Source organism: Atractosteus spatula, chromosome 2, assembly GCF_055471065.1.
Source record: "Atractosteus spatula isolate fAtrSpa1 chromosome 2, fAtrSpa1.hap1, whole genome shotgun sequence".
Taxonomy (NCBI): domain Eukaryota; kingdom Metazoa; phylum Chordata; class Actinopteri; order Semionotiformes; family Lepisosteidae; genus Atractosteus; species Atractosteus spatula.
This window is the reverse complement of record NC_142707.1, coordinates 47520553-47540324: the sequence shown is the minus strand read 5'-3', so window position 1 is coordinate 47540324 and position 19772 is coordinate 47520553. Positions and strand designations below refer to the sequence as shown.

The 19772-nt window shown below is 38.2% G+C and overlaps 1 protein-coding gene across 1 annotated transcript; it reads left to right on the top strand.

Annotated features, from left to right (window-relative positions):
* The first annotated feature begins 1659 nt into the window (after positions 1 to 1659).
* coq3 (coenzyme Q3 methyltransferase) lies at positions 1660 to 18155 on the top strand. The gene is made up of 6 exons (XM_088909476.1): positions 1660 to 1962; positions 2690 to 2842; positions 7397 to 7496; positions 8234 to 8476; positions 15174 to 15333; positions 17751 to 18155. Exons 1-6 carry the CDS (start codon positions 1751 to 1753, stop codon positions 17927 to 17929), a joined length of 1047 nt encoding a protein of 348 aa, XP_088765602.1. The 5' UTR covers positions 1660 to 1750; the 3' UTR covers positions 17930 to 18155.
* Positions 18156 to 19772: the final 1617 nt, after the last annotated feature.

Genomic DNA, 19772 nt, shown 5'->3' with positions numbered 1-19772 from the left:
AACGTGCAGATGACACCAAACTAGAAGAACTCACAAACATAAAAGGTCTAAAAGCAATTTAAAAGAGACTTGGAACAAATTCAAGACTGGACAAAAACCTGGCAGATGGCTTATAATGTAGATAAATGCTGGGTGTTCCATGCAGGTAGCAAAAACTACAAATATATAATGGGAATCACTGAGTTTAAGGACACTTATTTAGAGAAAGACTAAGTAGGTGTATCTATAGACATATACGTTGTAGGAAAGTAGAAAAGAAAAAATGTGAGGATAAATTGTTAAAAACAGTTGTAAAAAAATTGTACATCACACGTTAAGAACATAATATTGTGTACAATCTGGTCACTAACACAATAATCTGTTGTATTGTTCATTGTTGTACTGGAATTAGTTCCGACAATCGCAACCAGATGATTACATGGATTCAAAATGTTTTTATACTAACAAGCTGAAATACGAAAGATTACAGGGGGACTTGATACAGTTATTCATACAATTATACATTCATATTAAGCCAGCATCCATATCACCTTGCAACTCACAACTAGTAGCCTAGTGAAGCTAAGCAGGTGTGAGCCTGGTCAGTACCTAGTAAAAACGAAGGTTGTTGCTGGAAGAGGTGTTAGTGGGGCCAGCAGGGGGTCCTAATGCCCCAGTACAGTGAGGGGGACACTAAACTTTGAAAAGGCGCCGTCCTTCGGATGAGACGTAAAACCGAGATCCTGACTCTCTGTGGTCATTAAAAATCTCAGGGCGTTTCTCGAAAAGAGTAGGCGTCCTGGCCAAATTTCCCATTGGCTTAATCAATCATGGCCTCCTAATAATTGGCTTCATCACTCTGCTCTCCTCCCCACTGAGAGCTGATGTGTGGTGAGCGTTCTGGTGCACTACTGCTGCACACTGGTGGTGGTGGAGGGGAGTCCCCATTACCTGTGGAGTGTCCAGAGTGTAAGCTGTTATTATCATTATTATTATACTCTTCAAAAGCACTGACAGAAGTAGAAACTGTGTGAAAATGCATTTAACACAGAGAATAGGAGATTTATGACAACAGGGAACAAGCTGCCCCGCTATGTGGATAACGTTTACACACCAGCTTAGACACTCTTGAAAATCCAGCTACAACTGAGAAATATATATGCATTGATACTGGTCTGATGACAATCTCCAAACTACAACATTTTACTTAAAAGACTCTGGCAAAAAACTCACTATTTCACTTCTACTCGGCACTTCCATCCAATATGAACCAGTTATTTTGTACTGGTTTTGAAAGGATTTTTAATGAGAAAATACATATATATTTAATAAAAGTGTTAGTTCGCAGTATTCTAAACAATAATTACAGGTTATTAAATGATTTTAAAAAAGGATATTTAACAAACTATTTAGGAGTTTTAATCTCCACAAGCTGATTTTGCTAGCTTGCAATGATTGTACGAAGTAAGACTTTGTTGCTAAAATACTTTTTTTTTACCCTCTTTGTCCCCAAGACCCTTTTTATATGATTTACATTCAAGATTGGAAAGAACTTCGAAAAATATTAACTAGATCTACTGCCAATGATGTGAACGTTGCTGAAACACAGCGCTGCATAACGACATTTGGCTGTGCCGTTGTTCACAGGTAGGAACTAATATGATCAGTTGTACAGTTTCCACACGGTATCTAAACAAAGTGGTCAACGTAGGTCACATTAACTTTTTCGAGCTAATGTAACTTAAAGGCTCTTCATATTTTATTTTTAAAAATGTCAAAAAATATTATACCTGTAATTTTCAGACTGGGCTTTAAAACAAAATCAGAGTATCGGTGTCTTTTAAGCCCTTCAGCCTTGACGCCTGCAGTTGTGTCTGCTCGGGCGCTGTTCTTTTTGAGTACTGGGAATGGACACCAGATAAATTATGCAAAATGTCAAGCGTCAGGTGCTCCTGTGTTCACTCCTGTCTCCTGCAGGATGAGGTAAGCGCGCATCTACAAGATCCTGAGCTAGTGATCTGAACTGTTACAATATTTATAGCCCGTACACAGTGTCTTCATTATTAAACGACAAGCCTGTGTACTTTCTACACTGTAAGCAAAACACTGTGCCACGTACAGTATTTACTCGTAATCCGTAAGCACATATATATTTCGTTTTTCATGTCGTAGGATCTTGAAAGAATGTTATCTTTTTATTCTGTATAGACTTAAAAGTCTGCAGATCTTTTTACAACAAGTTAAATATTTCCAAAATTATTTCATACTAAAGTAGGACAACAGTTTTTTATAATATAAAATACACAAGTTAAAAGTAAAAGCTAATGTGGTTAGTATAACTGCCTTGTAGCGCTGGGGCCCAGGTTCAATTCCAAATCTGGGGTGCTGTTTGTGTGGAGTTTGTATGTTCGTGGGTTTTTTTCTGAAAGCTCCGGTTTCCTCCCACAGTCCAAAAACATACTGGGAGGTTAATTTGCTTCTGGGTGAATTAGCCCTGGTGTTGAGTGTGTGCATGTCTATGTTTGTGTGTGTCCTGCGATGGACTTTCATCTCAACCAGGGTGTACACTGCTGTGTGCCGGTTGCTTGTCGAGCTAGGCTCCTCTTCTCCCGCGACCCTGAATTGGATGAAGCAGCTGGAAAATGGATGGATAGATTGATGTTAGTGTTAGACAGGTATTGGCCCCCTAATGTCTTTTCTGTTATTCCAGGCCTTCAATCACGAGAATGAGCACAGCAACACAGACGACACTGGACCCAGATGAAATGAAGAAATTCCAGTCCCTTGCCACCAAATGGTGGAATGAACAGGGGGAGTTTGCAGCACTTCATGCTATGAATGACCTGAGAGTCCCCTTTATAAGGTAATACTAACAGCTGTTTTTTTTTATTGTCACTATGAGGAATGTGTCAGATGTAATGCTCTTACACAGACATCTAGAATCAATTCTAGTGAACTTGCGGATTTAGTACAGAGTTGTATGGTACTATCTCAGGATCATCTGCATCACTCGTAACAAAAACAATTGTGTACCAAGACTGGCAGACCAGCTGATCCCATTGTCAGTTGGTGCTAAGGTTTAAGCATCATTGTTATTCTACCAAGAAGAAACTGAAGGTGAATCTGATTCAGAAGTTTTTTAATTATTCTGGCCAGTAAGCTAATATGTAGGTTGAGTTTATTATATATGTTTATTACTTTGCCTGCTGTGCTTATACTGTATATATATATAGCTGAATACCAGTTATAATGTATGTATCTAAAATACTTCAGATCGGGGCCCATAAGTAGTTATGTGGTATTCTGTCTGTTTCAATGGTGTAACACAGTTGCTTTTATTTTATATGACAAATGATACAGAGACATTTTAGATGCATAAGAAAACACATTGGTAAGTCATTTATGATAGGCCGCATTTATTTGGATGCAATACTATAATGTTATACCTTATGCACTTTCATGTGCTAGATTTGTTGCACTTCATCTGAGAGTGTTTTCTAATTCTTGACTGTTCGAGATAGTTTGGTTTTTACAGTTTTGATGAATAATGACCATGACGTACTGAAGTTTAAGCCACCAAAGCCTCAACTGGGCACTACATTCCAGATGTTGTTAACCCTGCAGTTCTTGTCTAATTCTTTATTTTGTTATGATGGCTGTACCATAAATGTACACAAGGGCACTGTTTACAGTGCTGGTCTCAAAATCACTGCTGTCATTACATCCCTACACACATCATACAGAGCTGTGATCTAACAGACATAAAACAGCAAGATCCCACGTTGAGAGAGCCTTTGGAAATGTTAAAGCAGAGTTTTGTCTCTCATTTGGTTTGTGTACCAGTCCGGTAAAAGCTAGCTGCATCATTGTGCTTTTTGCATGCCTCCACAACCTTGCTATGGACTGGGATAAACTACCTGTTCCATCTCCAAGACATTAAGCACACTGGCTGTTTCCACACCATTATTATTAGAGTGGTTTCCACACCATTGTTATCATTTCTTGGAGCCACAGGAAAAAGAAGGGGTAGTGTTGTGAAGAACTTAAATAATCAAAGTGTGAAAAACAAACATTAGCAGTGTTTTCTTTAATATAACCTCACATTTAACACCATAAAATGGGAAATTGTGCCTACTGTACCCCTCTTTCTCAATATACCTTCCGAGAACCATCAGTATGGACTCTATACATAATAAATGATAGTAGAAAATAGACCCAGGTGACACCCTGATTTGACTGAACACATATAAGATTCAAAGCCTGTTTACTTATACTTGTATGTATTTATTTTAATTTAATTTCTCTTCCCTCCACAGAATATTTATGTCAATACATATCTCAAAACTCACAATTGCATACTACAGGCTCTATGTGCAGTAGCAAGACTGATAACACCTTCCTTCATGATTAGAACATGGGACGTACTGTAGATCCATTGTATTGTGGCTGGAATGCAATTTTATTTTAATATTAAATTTCTCAGTGACAAGTGCCTAGAATCATTTTGTAGTGACAATATTATTTCAGTATAATTAGCTGGTATTGCATTGGAAACTTCCCCTTGCAGTCCCGTGTTCTGCTTAGCATGTATTGTAAAGTGCTCAGTCTATACTTAGAGTTGTACTTACTCTCAAACTTTAGCCTCTAGAGGGCAGTAGCTGTTACTTTGGGTTTGCTGCAATTGAGAACATTCTTAGTACAGAACTGGGGACTTATTTCAGCAGCCACGTTCGTTGCAATTGGTATCTACAGAGTGTACAAGTTAAGCACTAAGCTCTATACTAACCATAGGATCATCTGTAGTAAGTACATTGCTTTCAATTCCTTACTGTACGTGCAATGTTGTTTTCACTTGTGACCTCTGATTTGTGATGAACCTGAATACTGTGTAATTTAACTATGCTTAACTGTAATAAAGACGTCACCTGGATTGGCTTTGTGTCAATGTCTTTGCCAATATCAAAAAAATATTTTTATAGAAGAGGCAGGCATTTTTCAGGTACTAGAGGCACTTAAATAAGCAAATCTCCTGTGCCCGCTGGTATTCTAACCAAGTGTACTTAAGGAAATGTACTTTGGGAGCCATTAACAAAACTCTCTCAACAGTCAATCAGGGCAGGCTTTTATACTCATTGACTATTCACTTGCTAATGTAGTGCCCACACTGAACCAAGCAGCACAGCTGAACCAAGCAATTATAGACGTACTGGTCTATAACGGGTATGATTTTTGTGATGGTAATTAGACGTAAACTGGAGGATCTTGTGTATAGGTATGGTAGAAGGATTCTAGTGGAAAATTGACAAAATTTAGAAAAGGAGGACCTTGCATTACAAACATGTTAGGGTATAAACAGATAACAGCATGAAAGTATAAAAAAGGGCATATTATATCATATATTTTGATTTTATGAAGGCTTTTGATAACGTTCCCCATAAAAGATTGATTCTCAAAATTCCAGTAGTAAACATTCAAAGTACTGTAACTCTTTGGTATGAGAACTGGCTAATGGACAGGAAACAGAGTACTGATAAATGGTAAGTGCTCACATTGGGGTGGTGTGATTCGTAGAGTACACAGGCATCAGTATGAGGACCACTGCTGCTCTTAACTTATATCAGTGATCTAGTTGCTGGTATAGTTAATATATTAGTCATGTTTCAAGATGATGGCATAATAGGAGTATTAGCAAACACTAATCAAAAGAAGTTCAAAAAGGCTTGGACCAAATGAGACAAAATGTAGGATGTTGCATGTAGGTAGTAAAAACAAAATAAAATATAAAACAGGAAAAAATCTCTAAGAGCTTACTTATACAAAAGTCTTCGACTAGGTATTAATGTAGACACATCATTTTCATATTTCAATATTGCAATGTGAGGAAGCAGTAAAAATGTGAAAAAGGCTATATAGTTTTAAAACAAAAGAACATCAAGTAATGTTGTGATAAAATTGTACAGTGAGCTAGTAAGACCCCATTTCTACTAATGTGTCCAATTGCAGTTGCCAAAATGCAACTTTGCTGGGTTCACTTCTTTGTAGAGCAACCTGACACCCCTGAGCTTGAAGGAAGGTTGTCCTATACTCACACTGAACCGATGTCCCAGAAGTAGTCTTGAACAGAAAAGACTGCGTGGGGAACAAATTAAAATTTTCAACACTTTCAGCATAGTCAACGGTGAGACTTGATCATGAGGACACAAATGGAAACTAAGGGGGAGTAGAGGAGGTACTGTGTTTTTCACACACTGTTGGACTCTGGAACAGTTTGTCCAGCCATGTTGTCAGCCTTCGCTCACTGCAAGAAACAGCCAGTTGAGATCTTTCAATCTATCTTGCAAGATAGATTCTCTGATTAGATGGGGTGAATGGCCTTCTCTTGTTTATAAGGTTTTCTTAGGTTCCTTATTTCTCTTAATATAATCAAAACTCATAAAATGAATACTCTATTGAAACATAAAAGTGTATTTTCCTGTTTTCGAGCAGAAGGCATTAAAAAAGCTTTTTTTCATGATTTTTCAACACCTACAAGTATCAATGTGCCACTACTTTTTTATCCATTTCTGTTGTCTGTATTTGTGGAAACTCTTATTTTGGCTTCAGCTCCTGTCCAGTTTATAGTAGTCTGTGGTATTTAATTTCTCTGGCCGATTTGTATTCTTCGGCAGATATCGGATGTCAACTTGGGATGATTAAGCAAAATTCCCAAGATTTCTTGAGAACTGATTTTTTTTATCGGTTCTGGGGTATTAATGAATGAGGTTTCAACATTTTTTCCCCCTTCTTTTAACCTCTGGTATCTAAAAGGCACAGCAAAGCAGGGATAAATCAACTGCAGTAGGGAAAGACAGGCAGGTGGCTGAACCAGTTCTAGCTGAGAGGTGGAATGAGCTCCAGTCGTGCCCTGCAGCCTGCTGGGAGCTCTCGTCTCTGCTGCCGGGGGAGGTGGGTTGTTAGCGCCAGTCCCAGAATGAGCGGGCGGAAGCTGCAGCCTCCAGCACGGAGGATGGAGGATGGCGGGCAGGGCAGGGCAGGGGAGTGAGGGCAGCTGGGAGATGATCGGGAGAGAGAGCAGGAAGGTGCGACTGTCTGGACTCACAGTTCCTTCAGGCCACCCCTGGACGAGTCCTGGGTCCTGTGATGAGAAAGGACAGGAGTGCTTTTTCAGGTCAGATTAGCCTTCCACAGAAATTGAGTTATTACAGTTAAAAAGATGCTTACACAACATAATACTTCTTCATAATACTGCGCCTGGTAGCAGCTGGAGGAGAAATCTCTTCATTGACTGGGAGTGTGTAATGAATCACTTTATCTATGTCAAGTAACTTGGTATTTTACAACATTTGATTGTTTCCTACCTTGAATTAAAGGGTGAAGTATATTCTATGTACTGTAATCTACTCTCCTTTTCCTCTAGGGATAATCTGTTGAATTTAAGTGGTGGTCGAAAACTGGGATGTCCTTTATCTGGCTTTAAAATACTAGATGTTGGTTGTGGAGGAGGCCTGCTGAGTGAGGTAAATGTATTGATTTCATTACTGTTTCACAGTTCGAGGAGTATCAATTTTAAGAACAATCACATATATTCTGTATAGGTATTTCTCATATAATAAACTGGAAGCCAAAACACGTTAGAAATTTATGATTTATATGAAATTAAAATGAGTATTAAATAGATTTTGTTTCACATTTTTGGTTTTCCTGGCTAGTTGTGAGCTGTGAGCTTTTTTCTTTTTTTTTATAAAAATAACACCATGGCTTTAGAATACGTTAAGTTTTATTTTACTGAAGTCTTGCCAGTGGAGTTGCATTATTGAACCTGACAGTATCAGGTCTAATCAAATACTTTCTATGTGCCTTTAATCGTCTGTCAGAAGAGCTTATTGTCTAACATCAGAAAAAAATAGCATCATTATAAGACATAACTTCATAACTGTTCAGCTCTACAAAATTGGAGATGTCTTCTGATTGGAGATGTTTCTAATTTGTGGCCTTCATAAACTGTTATGGCACTTTCTAAAAAGGTGTTTTTAACCATTTCCCACCAGGCAGGAAAAGTAATTTCTGGAGCTCTTTGTGTCACTAGGACGTAAATCTGTTATGAAAAGACTATTAATAAGAAGCCTGCTGGTTGTGTAAAATGCTTCCTAAGATTTCATAGCTCGAGAGAACATAAGTCTGTTTTAATATCTCTCACAAATCTCTGAATTAATGTTGAGCTTTTCCTAAAGTGCTTGAAACGTCTTTTCTTTAGCCCCTGGGGAGACTTGGGGCTTCAGTCGTGGGAATTGATCCCTTAGAGGACAGCATCCAAACTGCGGAGCTGCACAAGTCTTTCGACCCTGTGTTGAGCAAGCAGGTCCAGTACAGGGCCTGTTCACTGGAAGACATCGCTGAGGAATCGAGACAGGTGTTTGATGCGGTTGTAGCGTCGGAAGTGGTGGAACATGTGAATGACCTGGAGACCTTTATAAAATGTTGTCTGGATGTTTTGAAGGTGGGTGAGATCATCACACGTTAACGATGCTTCTTTTAACTTACTCTTTGTGTATACACATTCAAGTACAGATCTCAAAATGGAATGAGAATGGATCCAAAAAAATCAGGCTTAGCCAACAACTGTCGTCAAAATACCTACTTATTCACTTGTTTCTCATTGCAGCGATTTTACAGAAATGTGTTTGTCACAAAGATTAGAATTCGTCTGTGATAAATGGGTAACGTTACGCCAGATGCCTGTTATCCAGTGTGAAATGTCTTGTCATAACTGACATCTTGTTTAGTGAGATTAAGCTCAGGAGAAATAGTGCTGGTGCTATGCAGTCTGTGTACTTTCCAAATAGAAGTCTTTAACAGGCATACAGAGTCCATCTGAATGACATACTGAAATACAAAGAAACAGTTCTTTGTGTCTTACCTTTTGTAAACTCAGTCCCTAGTTTTTTAGGTCCGATTTTCCAGACCAGGATTTCATGTTCTGCTGACATGGTGGCAAGTCCAGCAGTAATCTCTCACCTACAGGTATTGTTGAATGCAAATATTCATCCATCCATTTTCTAACCACTCCTTCCAATTCAGGGTAGCAGGGGAGCCAGAGCTTATCCAGGCAAGAGATGGTTACAGGGTGGGGTACACCCTGGACAGGACGCCAGTCCTTCACAGACACACTCTCACGACAGGGGCAATTGACCCATTAGTATGTCTTTGGACTGTGGGAGGAAAACGGAACACCTGAAGGAAACAACGCAAACACAAAAAGAACATACAAACTCCACGCATTTAGCAGATAACAGAATTGAACCCAGCAATGTTAACCACTGACCCAAATATGTTTTCATTAATTTTAGCTTTGAGAAACTACACTCCCCACTAACTAAGGAAACTAACGAAATTAAAAGTTAAATATTTAATCCTGAAATGTCACAGATATACTCATGGTAGGTATAATTTGAGGTAGCAAAGGAACAAGTAAAAGCTTATTCCATGCTGAAAAAAGAAGAAATGAAACGCAATGTTTCGGCTGTGGAGCCTTCTTCAGGAGAAATAATTTGAGGTAGTTCACGTACAGTAGGTACTGTAGCTGCATCAGCGTAGGCATGCTGTTTCTTACCCTGTTCAGATATTCAGCTGTTTAGGGTTCTTTAGCATTCCAGTTTATGCTGTTTTTGTGTGTGTGTGTCCCAGTGTGTGAGATATTGCTGTTTGATCTGTGCTGTGATGAGGTTGATTCTGAGTTGTGGTGCTCTAGCAGTGCTGTCCTGAGGCTGGCTGGTGTCGGTGTGGCTCGGGCAAGTGAGCCTCAGGACCAGCTGGCTCAGGGGGCTCCTCTCTCTGTGTGTGTCTCAGTGTGTGAGGTAGTGTTGTGTGTGTGTGTCCCAGTGTGTGAGATATGGCTGTGTGATCTGTGCAGTGATGTGCTTGATTCTAGCAGTGCTGTCCTGAGGCTGGCTGGTGTCGGTGTGGCTCGGGCAAGTGAGCCTCAGGACCAGCTGGCTCAGCAGGACCTTGTGATGGTAGGAGTTTTGGTCACTGCTTTTTAGATGTAGCCAATAGTTTATTGCTCTTTTCCGTATGTTTCTTAGCAGCGGGTATTGGCCTAATTCTGCCCTGCACATGTTGTTGGGAGTTTTTCTTTCTCTGTGCTTAATATTTATTTTTCATTATGATTTACCAGAGTAGAAGATCCTTTGTCTCACACAGCCCACCCACAGCTGAGTAAACAGCTCAGTTTCTACTAATGTTTTTCTTTTAATTTGTGACCTCTTAAATCGTAACAATTTTATGAAATGTATCCTAGCAATTAAATGACAAAAGCTTATTTTAATCCTTAATTCTAAATCGTAGGCTAGATATAATAAATAAAAGTTCATAATTATACAGCCTGATGTAGCTAATAGTTTAATAACGCTTAATGATACCCACATTCTGGATTTATAAATCTCAAATGCCTTAAACTGCGATCGCACCGCTCTAATTCAGGCAGCAGTGCGAAAAGCAGAAGCGGTACAGTGCCCCCTTGCGGAGCGCCGTGACAGAGCACGTGGTGAAAATTGAAATACGTATTTTGCGTGTTAGTAAATTCTCAGGAATGAATTGTAATTCACATTTCCTCTTAACACACATTAATTGGAAAAATTACATCTTCGTAGCTTTATTTGTATTGTTCAAGTCTTTCACATTTGTTAAACAGATTTTTTTTAAAACTATTTTTCCCCTCTAATTTGGCGCCCCATTAAACTTAGCGACCGCCTAGTTTGCCTGTATGGACGAGTCGGCCCTGGTACCAATTCATATTTGCAACTCAAAATGAGCTCGGTTTCTTTTGAGTGCAACTCGTTGTGTTTCCCAACATCTCATTTGGTAATTCATTTGACAGTGCAAGAATTCAGTTTTCCCAAGAACTGATGTAATGTAAACTGATATGTTATTTTCTTATGAATTCAGATTAGTTTGCCTTTCCTGCCTGTTGACCCTAACCTGGGAAGACAGTTGTTTTATGCCAAAGTGTTTTCCTCATTCATTGTTAACAGCTCACTGGGCGAAAACGGGACTCATTCCCCCTTTCCAGTTGTGGGTGTCTGGGACCTTTCCTCTGCAAGTCTGCAAAGAGCAGAAGCACTGTTTGTTTGACATTATGAAAATATAACCAATTGTATCGCTTGTGCCTCTTGGAATAATGAGTATCTATAAGTCTAATCAGAAGGAATGTGTAAGACTATTACCATGTCTTTCCCAAAGATCAGCAACAATCAAATCAAGCAAGAAAAAAGCTGTGTTCAAGCAATAAAAAGTAAAATTCAAAGCCTTCATTTGTATGGTGTGTCCCACAATTAATTAATAAAATTGGTTGAACTTAGAACCTGAAAACAGCAGTCTTTTTTAAACAAAGAGACTAGCAACACAACAGCGGCCATTATCAGGTTGTGCTCTCTGCCCAACAGTGAAATAATTCATTGGCACTAACATTGAACTAATTAACATTTCAGATCATTACATACATCTGAGAATGACTTGCCACATAGTTGTACAAGGAAGAGTGAGAAGTTTATGCCGTGACAACTGAAGTGTTAACTCAGATATTCGACAGTAATTTAAATCCAGTGAATTACACTAGGGCAGCATGGTAGTGCAGTGTAAGTAGCATTGCTGGCTCACAGCACTGGAGTTCAGTTCTCGGGGTGCTATCTGTGTGGAGTTTATGTGTTCTCCCTGTATCCCTGTGGGTTTCCTCCAGATGTTCTGGTTTCCTCCCAGAGTCCATAGACTTGCAGGTAGGTTGATTGAATTCTGGGAAAATTGTATATTGTCTAATCTACCAAAAAAGTTGTACATCATAATTACAGTACATAAATTTTTCCATTTAATGCCAGAAGTTCAATACTGTTACTTTGATTTGGAATATTGTTATTGGTTCATTTTGTAAAAAAACATTTATTCTCTTTTTTATTCTCTGATAACCCAGATTTGATCATAATTAAGGGATACTTATCAATTGGTTCTTGATGTCAGAATTGTTTTTTAAACTTTTTTATTAATAGCTTCTAAAATGGCATGTCATTTTTTTTCCATTGGTAGCCGTCAGTTCTTGTATTCAGTCTTGTATATTTTTATAGCAACGTGTTTTTTCTTGTCTCTTTTAATTCTTCTGCAATCATTTCCCTCCCAACCGCCTACAATTAAAAAAATATTGAATCATTTTAAGATTGTTTCTGACTGTGGAGCATTTTTCATTTGTATTCAGCATGACACTCATGTCAGCTGGTACTGTAGCTTCCTGAAGGCAGTAAAATCTCAGGCTGTCTCAGTGCCGCTCCATCCCAGAAATGTCACATCCAAAACACTTTGTGAGACCCACTCTGATGCAATCAAACTGAATTGTGGACACCAAACGTCTCATGAAGGAAACTATCTACTTAACGCAGGATCTGTTGCTAGCCGAAGTCTGACAGAACGCTAATTTAAATAATAGGGGAGCAACAAATGAAATGAAATGCTGCCTTTAACAAGATCCCCATGGACAGAGACTAACAAAACAAGGAGGTGGTCAAACTGTAAATGGCAAATCGCAAAAAATATACCAAACACTTCTCAGAGTATATCATCTGAAATTGTTTGATTTCTCCAAAATAAGTGGTTTTGTCTTGTCTAAAAATGAGAAGATGCTGATGACACCCTAGGCCCTGCACATTCATCCTGTTGGTAAAATGTTCTCCTAATTGTGCGCGTGGATTATTTTATGACTTTCAGCACCGAAGTGAAGGTAGACAAAGCCATTTTACCATTTTGATTCAGTTAATTTTAAAGAGAGTCCAGATTTACTAGAACATAAGAAATGTTCCAAACAAGAGGAGGCCATTCAGCCTGTCTAGCCCATTTGTTAATTAGTAGTTAATTGATCCAAACATCTCATCCATTTTTTTTAAAGAAATCTTATTCTTTTGATTGGATAATGTGTCCCGCTGAAAACCATAAAAAATATATAAAAGCATTATACTGGCTTCTTTGTAGCATTGCACAAACTCATGTTTGTCACAAATATAGTCCAGAAAGCACAAATGCTATATTTATTTACACCGCTGTAGTTATCCATCCATCCATTTTCTTCCAATTCAGGGTTGCGGGGGAGCCAGAGCAGATTATTGTACACCTTGGATGGGATGCCAGTCCATCGCAACCCCTGTAGTTGGTATTTTATAAATCCTCCTCTGGCAGGAATTTCTCTACTGGAACACCTCCTGTTCTGTGCTTTCTGTTAGTGAACTGCCTTATTTAATGAGAATCACAACTGTTCAGTTGGACTGGAATTTGGAGATTGAGATGGTCAGGTCAGTCAAGAACATTTATGTTTGTGTGCAGCTGAATATTCCTTTGCTGATTGGGATGTGTCGTCTGAATCATTACCGTGCTAGAAAATGGTCAGAATTGAGCTTGTTGGCTTGGAACAAGCTTGGAACCTTGGAACCGGCTTTTGGCCATAATGACCTTGTATGTGTTGGAGTACACTCTAGACACCCCTCAGACACAATTAAGTCCCTCTGCTGTTTTTGTACTGTGGGCATGACTGTTTTCTCAACGTGAGCTTCACCGTTTTCGCATCAAACATAATGTTCATAACCTCGTCCAAAAGCGTTCAATTTTTGTTTCATTTGACCATGGGACATGGTTTCAGTTGTCATTCAGATGTAATCTACTGAAGCAAATTTAAGGTGCCTCTTTCTGTGGCTCACTCTCAGAAGAATCTTCTATTCTGTAGCTGCTCAAGAATGCCACATTCATGCAGGTGACATTGAATGGTGGTTTTGAACACTCTGCATCCTGGCTGAAGATGCAAGATTGTTGTCTTTGGATTTACACTCACCTCCCAAACCACAGGTCTCTCAGCCTGTAGTGGCAAGATACACTTGCATCCTCTTCCTGGCTGGGCTGCCACAATACATCAGTTTTTTTTTTAATAATGGAGGATATTTTTAATAATGTAGAGAAAACTGGTAGATATCCTTTTTTGTGAATCCTTTTATAGCCATTCCCCAGCTTCTGGAGATCAATGGCCATCTGTCTACAGTCTTCGAATAGCTGTAATGATGCATGTTGATACTTTATGTCTTCTGCCTTTCTTACCCTCTACTAACTCCAGGGATACAGGAAATCTTTGAATGCCTACAGTATATTTAGTTACGGAGGCTTCCACTACACTTCAAAAAGTAGAACTTTTGAATTTGCAGGATTAGTTAGACATGAATAAATGGGACCTTAATGTTTTCTGGAATTCAGTTAATTATGGTAAATACAATTGCATTATAGCATTTCTAAAATTGTTTGAAGCACGCCACATTATCCAATCCCTAACTCACTCTGTGATATAATTTTCTCGTTCCTATTTCAGTGGGAGTAGGAATACATCTAGAGGGCAGTGTATCAGTGAATGTGTTAAACTTGTTGTATGTTGTTTTGCACTTTTGTCTCTGATGAAATGAAAAAATCAGAAATTCCCTGAAATGAACATTTTCAGGAATAAAATATTCTGATGAGCAAAATCTAACATGAAACAAATGTTCTCCTTGTAGACAGTGCTGTTACAATTAACTTAGATTATGAAACATTATGTCCCAACATTAAAGTTGATTTCTTACCATCTCGCACTACTGTACGTCACCAATCCAGCCAGTGGATCAAGATCTGATAGTGCTAACTTTATATGCATGAACAGTGTGTGGGGGAAAAATCTCTCCTGAAGCATCAAATGACTTTGTCTTTTCAATGAGCCCATGATTCGAAATGGTTACCCTGTCTATTTCTGTTTCATTTGTATAGGTATAAGGTACATTAAATACAGTATAAATATCTGTGTTTGAGCTCTACAGTATGTTTGAAATGTGTCTCAAGCTGATTACATTACTTCTTTTGTAATTAATTCCCCTTTCTAAGTTATCTTGCTTTAAGATGCATTATTTAGGAGCATTACCTGGATTTACAGTATAACAGGGACCCTCTGTACTGTATTTGGTAGCTACAAGCAAAGCACACACTCAGCTTTTTTATATTTTATTTTTACATTGTTCTTAATGGAAGACTTCCCACTTATACGTTGTTTCACTATATGTCATGACTTTCCGGTCCCTAATTCTGACATATTTGCTAAAATATATGCACTGTTAGCTGCTAATAAATATATATATAATTTTCTTATTTTACAGCCAGGGGGATCTTTGTTCATTACTACAATAAACAAAACCAACCTGTCCTATGTATTAGGCATTGTGGTTGCTGAAAGAGTTTTGAAGATTGTACCAGATGGAACACATGACTGGGAGAAGTTTATTAATCCTGTGGATCTGGAACGACTTCTTGAATCAAGTGAGTATTAAGGCAGCTTGGTTTTCCTAGGTTTCCCAAACAAAACAAATCAGACTTTTCCAAGTCAGCACGCTCCGTGTGAAATGTTGGCATTCACTCAGATACTAATTTAGATCTAAAACTTTATTGAAGTGGTTTTAACAGAGAATATTACAGGTTTGAGAGAATAAAAAGAAAGATACCCCAGAAATGAGCTTCATGCATTTCGTCTTTTGCCGATTATTCTGGTTAGTTCTCTTGCTCCACTCTTTCAAATCCTAAATATGTTTTAACTTGTACGTATTTTGTAGTAAAGAGAGTGAGACTGACAGTCAAACAGTGCTTCTACACAATGTTTATCAAATCTATACACCATGTAAAGAATGGTTAAATGAAAGTTACCAAAGAAAATGATTTATCTAGAGCAATAGTAAAATGGTTAAATCCATTTTAAAGTAGTAAATATGTATTCACTTTAAGTAGTGGTTTTTATTGAAATAACTTAAATGACAGGTTTTATTTCAAGTATTTTAAAGTGTTTTGAACAGAAAACATACAGTATATAGTACTACAAGGATAATGTTGTGTGTGGTTTTTTTGTGGGTATTATTTCAATTCTGAAGGCTAAATCCTGCTATACTGCTGTGTGGTTCTCTCCTACAATAGAGAACATTCTGATTTTCTCTCTGAGAATGGAAAAACTCAGTGCTTTGATTAGAAGCCATAACAATGTAGGAGAAAGACTATAACTGGTATAAAACTGCATGAACAATTTAATTAAGTTAAGGTACTCCATATGAATCTTTAGGGAAGGCTAAAATATGCTGTCTTGAAGATACAGTATAACAGCAAAGGTCTGCAGTTTCAAGGAAATTACTGGAGTAGTATAATTAGTGCTATGTACTCAAGTTTCTATCATGATGATAAATTACCAGAAGATTCCCTTGTAGATTCAGCTCTACTTTGAGCTTGCCAGCTAATTATCAATAATTTAACAAGAAAACTCCACTACAGATGCAAAATGTTCTGCATGTACTGTACTGTAGTTACAGTAGTTTTAACTGGAAGTGTAAGATAAAATGCTTTTAGGAAGATCCAATAGATATAGCATTTGAGTCAAGTATTCCAGGTCAAAAGTTCGAAGAAAACGGTCGTATTAAAATGTCAAGTATTTGAAGTTTACTTGAGCTGTCAAGGAAGGGAATTTTGTAAAAGAATAGTTTTGAAGGGGATTAGTTTGTCATACAGTATGCTGAAGGGAGCCTCAGAGTACAGTAGTTGCCTCCTGAACTCCTTTTAAAGGTGTATCCTAGATTCTGAATGATGTTGAATACATTTTTGTTTCCTCCTATGTACCTACAGTAGATTAATCTGATATACTGTATATTTTATACCTTACACAAGAAGTGTCAGGATTTGTTTGTGCGAAGCTTTTATCCCAAAGATGTGGTAGCACGGCGGTTAGTGTTGCTGCCTTGCAGCTCTTATGTCCTGGGTTTGATCTTGGCCTGAGGTACCTTCTGTGTAAAGTTTGCATGTCCTTCCGGTGACTGTAGTGGTTTGTTGTCATGTGCTGTTATGACTATTTAAGTCAATGTTCTCTGAGTTGTTCCCTGTATATATGTGCACCCTGAGATGGATATTAAGCTGTTATTGAAAAATGGTAGATGTCAGTCTTCATGGATATTAGAAAGTAGCGTTTTTCGCAGAACATATAGGACATGCAAAAGTGACACGAAGATATAAAAGTGAAAAGAAGTACAGCATTGTATGTATATTTGTTACAGTAAGAAAGTGTTCATATTATAATATGTATATTGTGTGTACAGTGCCTTGCAAAAGTGTTCAGACCCTTAAAAAGTTTTGAAAGTTGCTGAATTACATATGATGCTTACACATCTTTTTCTAATCACTATTTTTATTGTAAACTCACATGCTCACACAGAATTTTTTTTAAAGACAAAATTAGTTACTTGTCAGCAGAAAAAAACTGAAATATGCCGCTTGCATAAGTAAGAACTAAATAGCGCTTCAACAGTTTTTCAAAAAAGAATGCTCCAATATTGCCAAATCTAGGTGGACCAAGTTGGTAGAGACCAATCCCAACAGACTTACTGCTCTAATTGCTGCCAAACCCGTTTCCTTTAAGTATTAATTCAGGGGGTGGAGACTTATCCAGTTTTGATATTTCAGTTTTGTATCTTAATGCAGACGTTTTTCCCCAGTAAAAAACATTTTCTGCTTAAAAGTGTGGAGTATGGCGAGTAGACGAGAGGAAAAAATGCTCATTTTAAACGTATGAAATTCTGAGGCACTGAAGCAACAAAATCTGAAAAAAGTTCAGGGGGGTGTAGCCTTTCACTATACATATATCTAAAAACTCCTAAATGAATGTTCCCTTGACAGTAATTCTTTTCTCTTTTTTGCCACTGTCGCAGATGGATTCTATGTCGAATCTATTAATGGAATGCTCTACAACCCCGTGTCTGGTTCATGGAGCTGGACTAAGAGCACATCTATCAACTACGCAGTTCATGCAGTGAAGCAGAAAGAACACCCACAGTCTGATTTCACAAAAAGGTCAGAAGATCAGGAACAGTGGGATAGCAGCCAGTAGTACCTCTGAGGTTACGACTCATAGCTGATAATGGTGGAGAAAGCTAAATTTTGATTTTTTTTATCAAGACATCCAAAAAATGTTCTCAATAAGCAGTCAATCACTTTACATAAAAATATCCCTAAAAAAATCAGGTTTGAATTTGCTTTAGTGTGGTTAGCATTCTGCATGTATCTAGGTACTTTGTAAGGAAACTTTTGTGAATAAAATATATTATTTAGCTTGTTTTCATTTCTTGTTTCATTCTGTGTATTTAGAGTGTTATTGTGTACTATAATTACACTAGTAACTACTGAACTATTATTTCCTTGTATTCCCTATTATTTCCTTGTATTTGTATAGTGTTTTTCATCCCAAAGCACTTTACACATAGGAGGGCACCCACTTTGCTCACCACTGAAGTACAGTATCCACCTGATTCACTACACAATTGATGGGTAGATTTCCTTGCCAATGGGGAAATTCACAGATTGCCTTAATTAAGATCTGTCCACAGCATATTATAGCATAGACATCTTAAACCCCAGCTTTTCCAAACAATGCCTTGGGATCTTTAATTACCAAGTTGTTGGCTCCTTGGTTTCACATCCTCCTATAGCACAATGTTACTGATCCCTGTAGTGGGGCATGATTAGGACATTCAGATCCACAGGGAAATGGGAAACACTGATCTAGAAAAGGTACAGTACTTATGAAAAAGACTTTGGTATTTGTGTTGCTACTGTAGATCTTTTACATCTTTTAATGGCAATGCAATTAAAAAGGCAAAAAAACCCGTGACGCACTGCACAGTACTGTATATAGCCGAATGTGTGGGAAACGTGTTGGCTTTAAATCAAGACACTTCAACAGACACTCTAGTTGGTGGCAATGTCAAGTGAGACAAGAAAACGAAACCACTGATTGTATGCCATATCAAGAATGCTGGTGCCATGAAAACAATACATTAAGACTATGGAGATATATTAAGTCTCTCCATCATGGGGAAATCTCAGCGAAATGCTTGGATAACAAAGCAAGCATTCAGTGATTGGTTCAAAGGAAAAACAAATCTAGAGCATAGTAAAACATTGTTGCACTTGACCTATATTATGAATCTTTATGCCCTAATAATAAAGTTGAGTTTGTACCGCTACACACTATATCTCTGATCTAACTAATGGATAAATGGTCCATTAATGAGTGTGATCGCTAACTTTAAGGCCTAGTATCTATGTAGTGAATCAGGAGACTCGTCTAGGATACAGACAGCAAAGAAAAAGTCTGCACAGAACTTTTGGAAAACTTTTAACATAATGGACGCAGTAATGTACATTAGTGCAGCATGGGATGAAATACATGTTCAATGCATGAACAGTGTTTGGGGAACAAAATCTCCACTTTAACAGTAAACGACTTTGCTGGATTCGCCGAGACCATTCAAAATGAGCTGGTAACACTAGCAAAGACAGTGTTGGTTAACGTCAAGAATGAGGATTTGGCTGAGCTGCTTGCTTCTTTCCAGAATCGTTCAGTAATGAAGACCTGGAAGAGGTAGATAAATAAGCTTTTGAAGAGGAAGGCCAGGACAAAGGCAAAGAGGACAAAGGAAGATGAAGAACTTAAAGTGAAACCATAGCCATATTTTAAACTGATTGTTCTTCTGAGCCTGCACGTCTCCTAAATGACAGCTTTTTGAGCTATCAACATATTGTAACGCTTACGGCCGACAGGTACTGTGTAAGAGCCGGCGTACCAGAGCAGGTGACGTCACCGCCCTTCCCTGTGATAGCAGGACCACAGCTACTGGGCTGTAGAGAGATCTCTCTTTAGCTCACGGGGCTAGGTCGCTGCAGAGAGACGC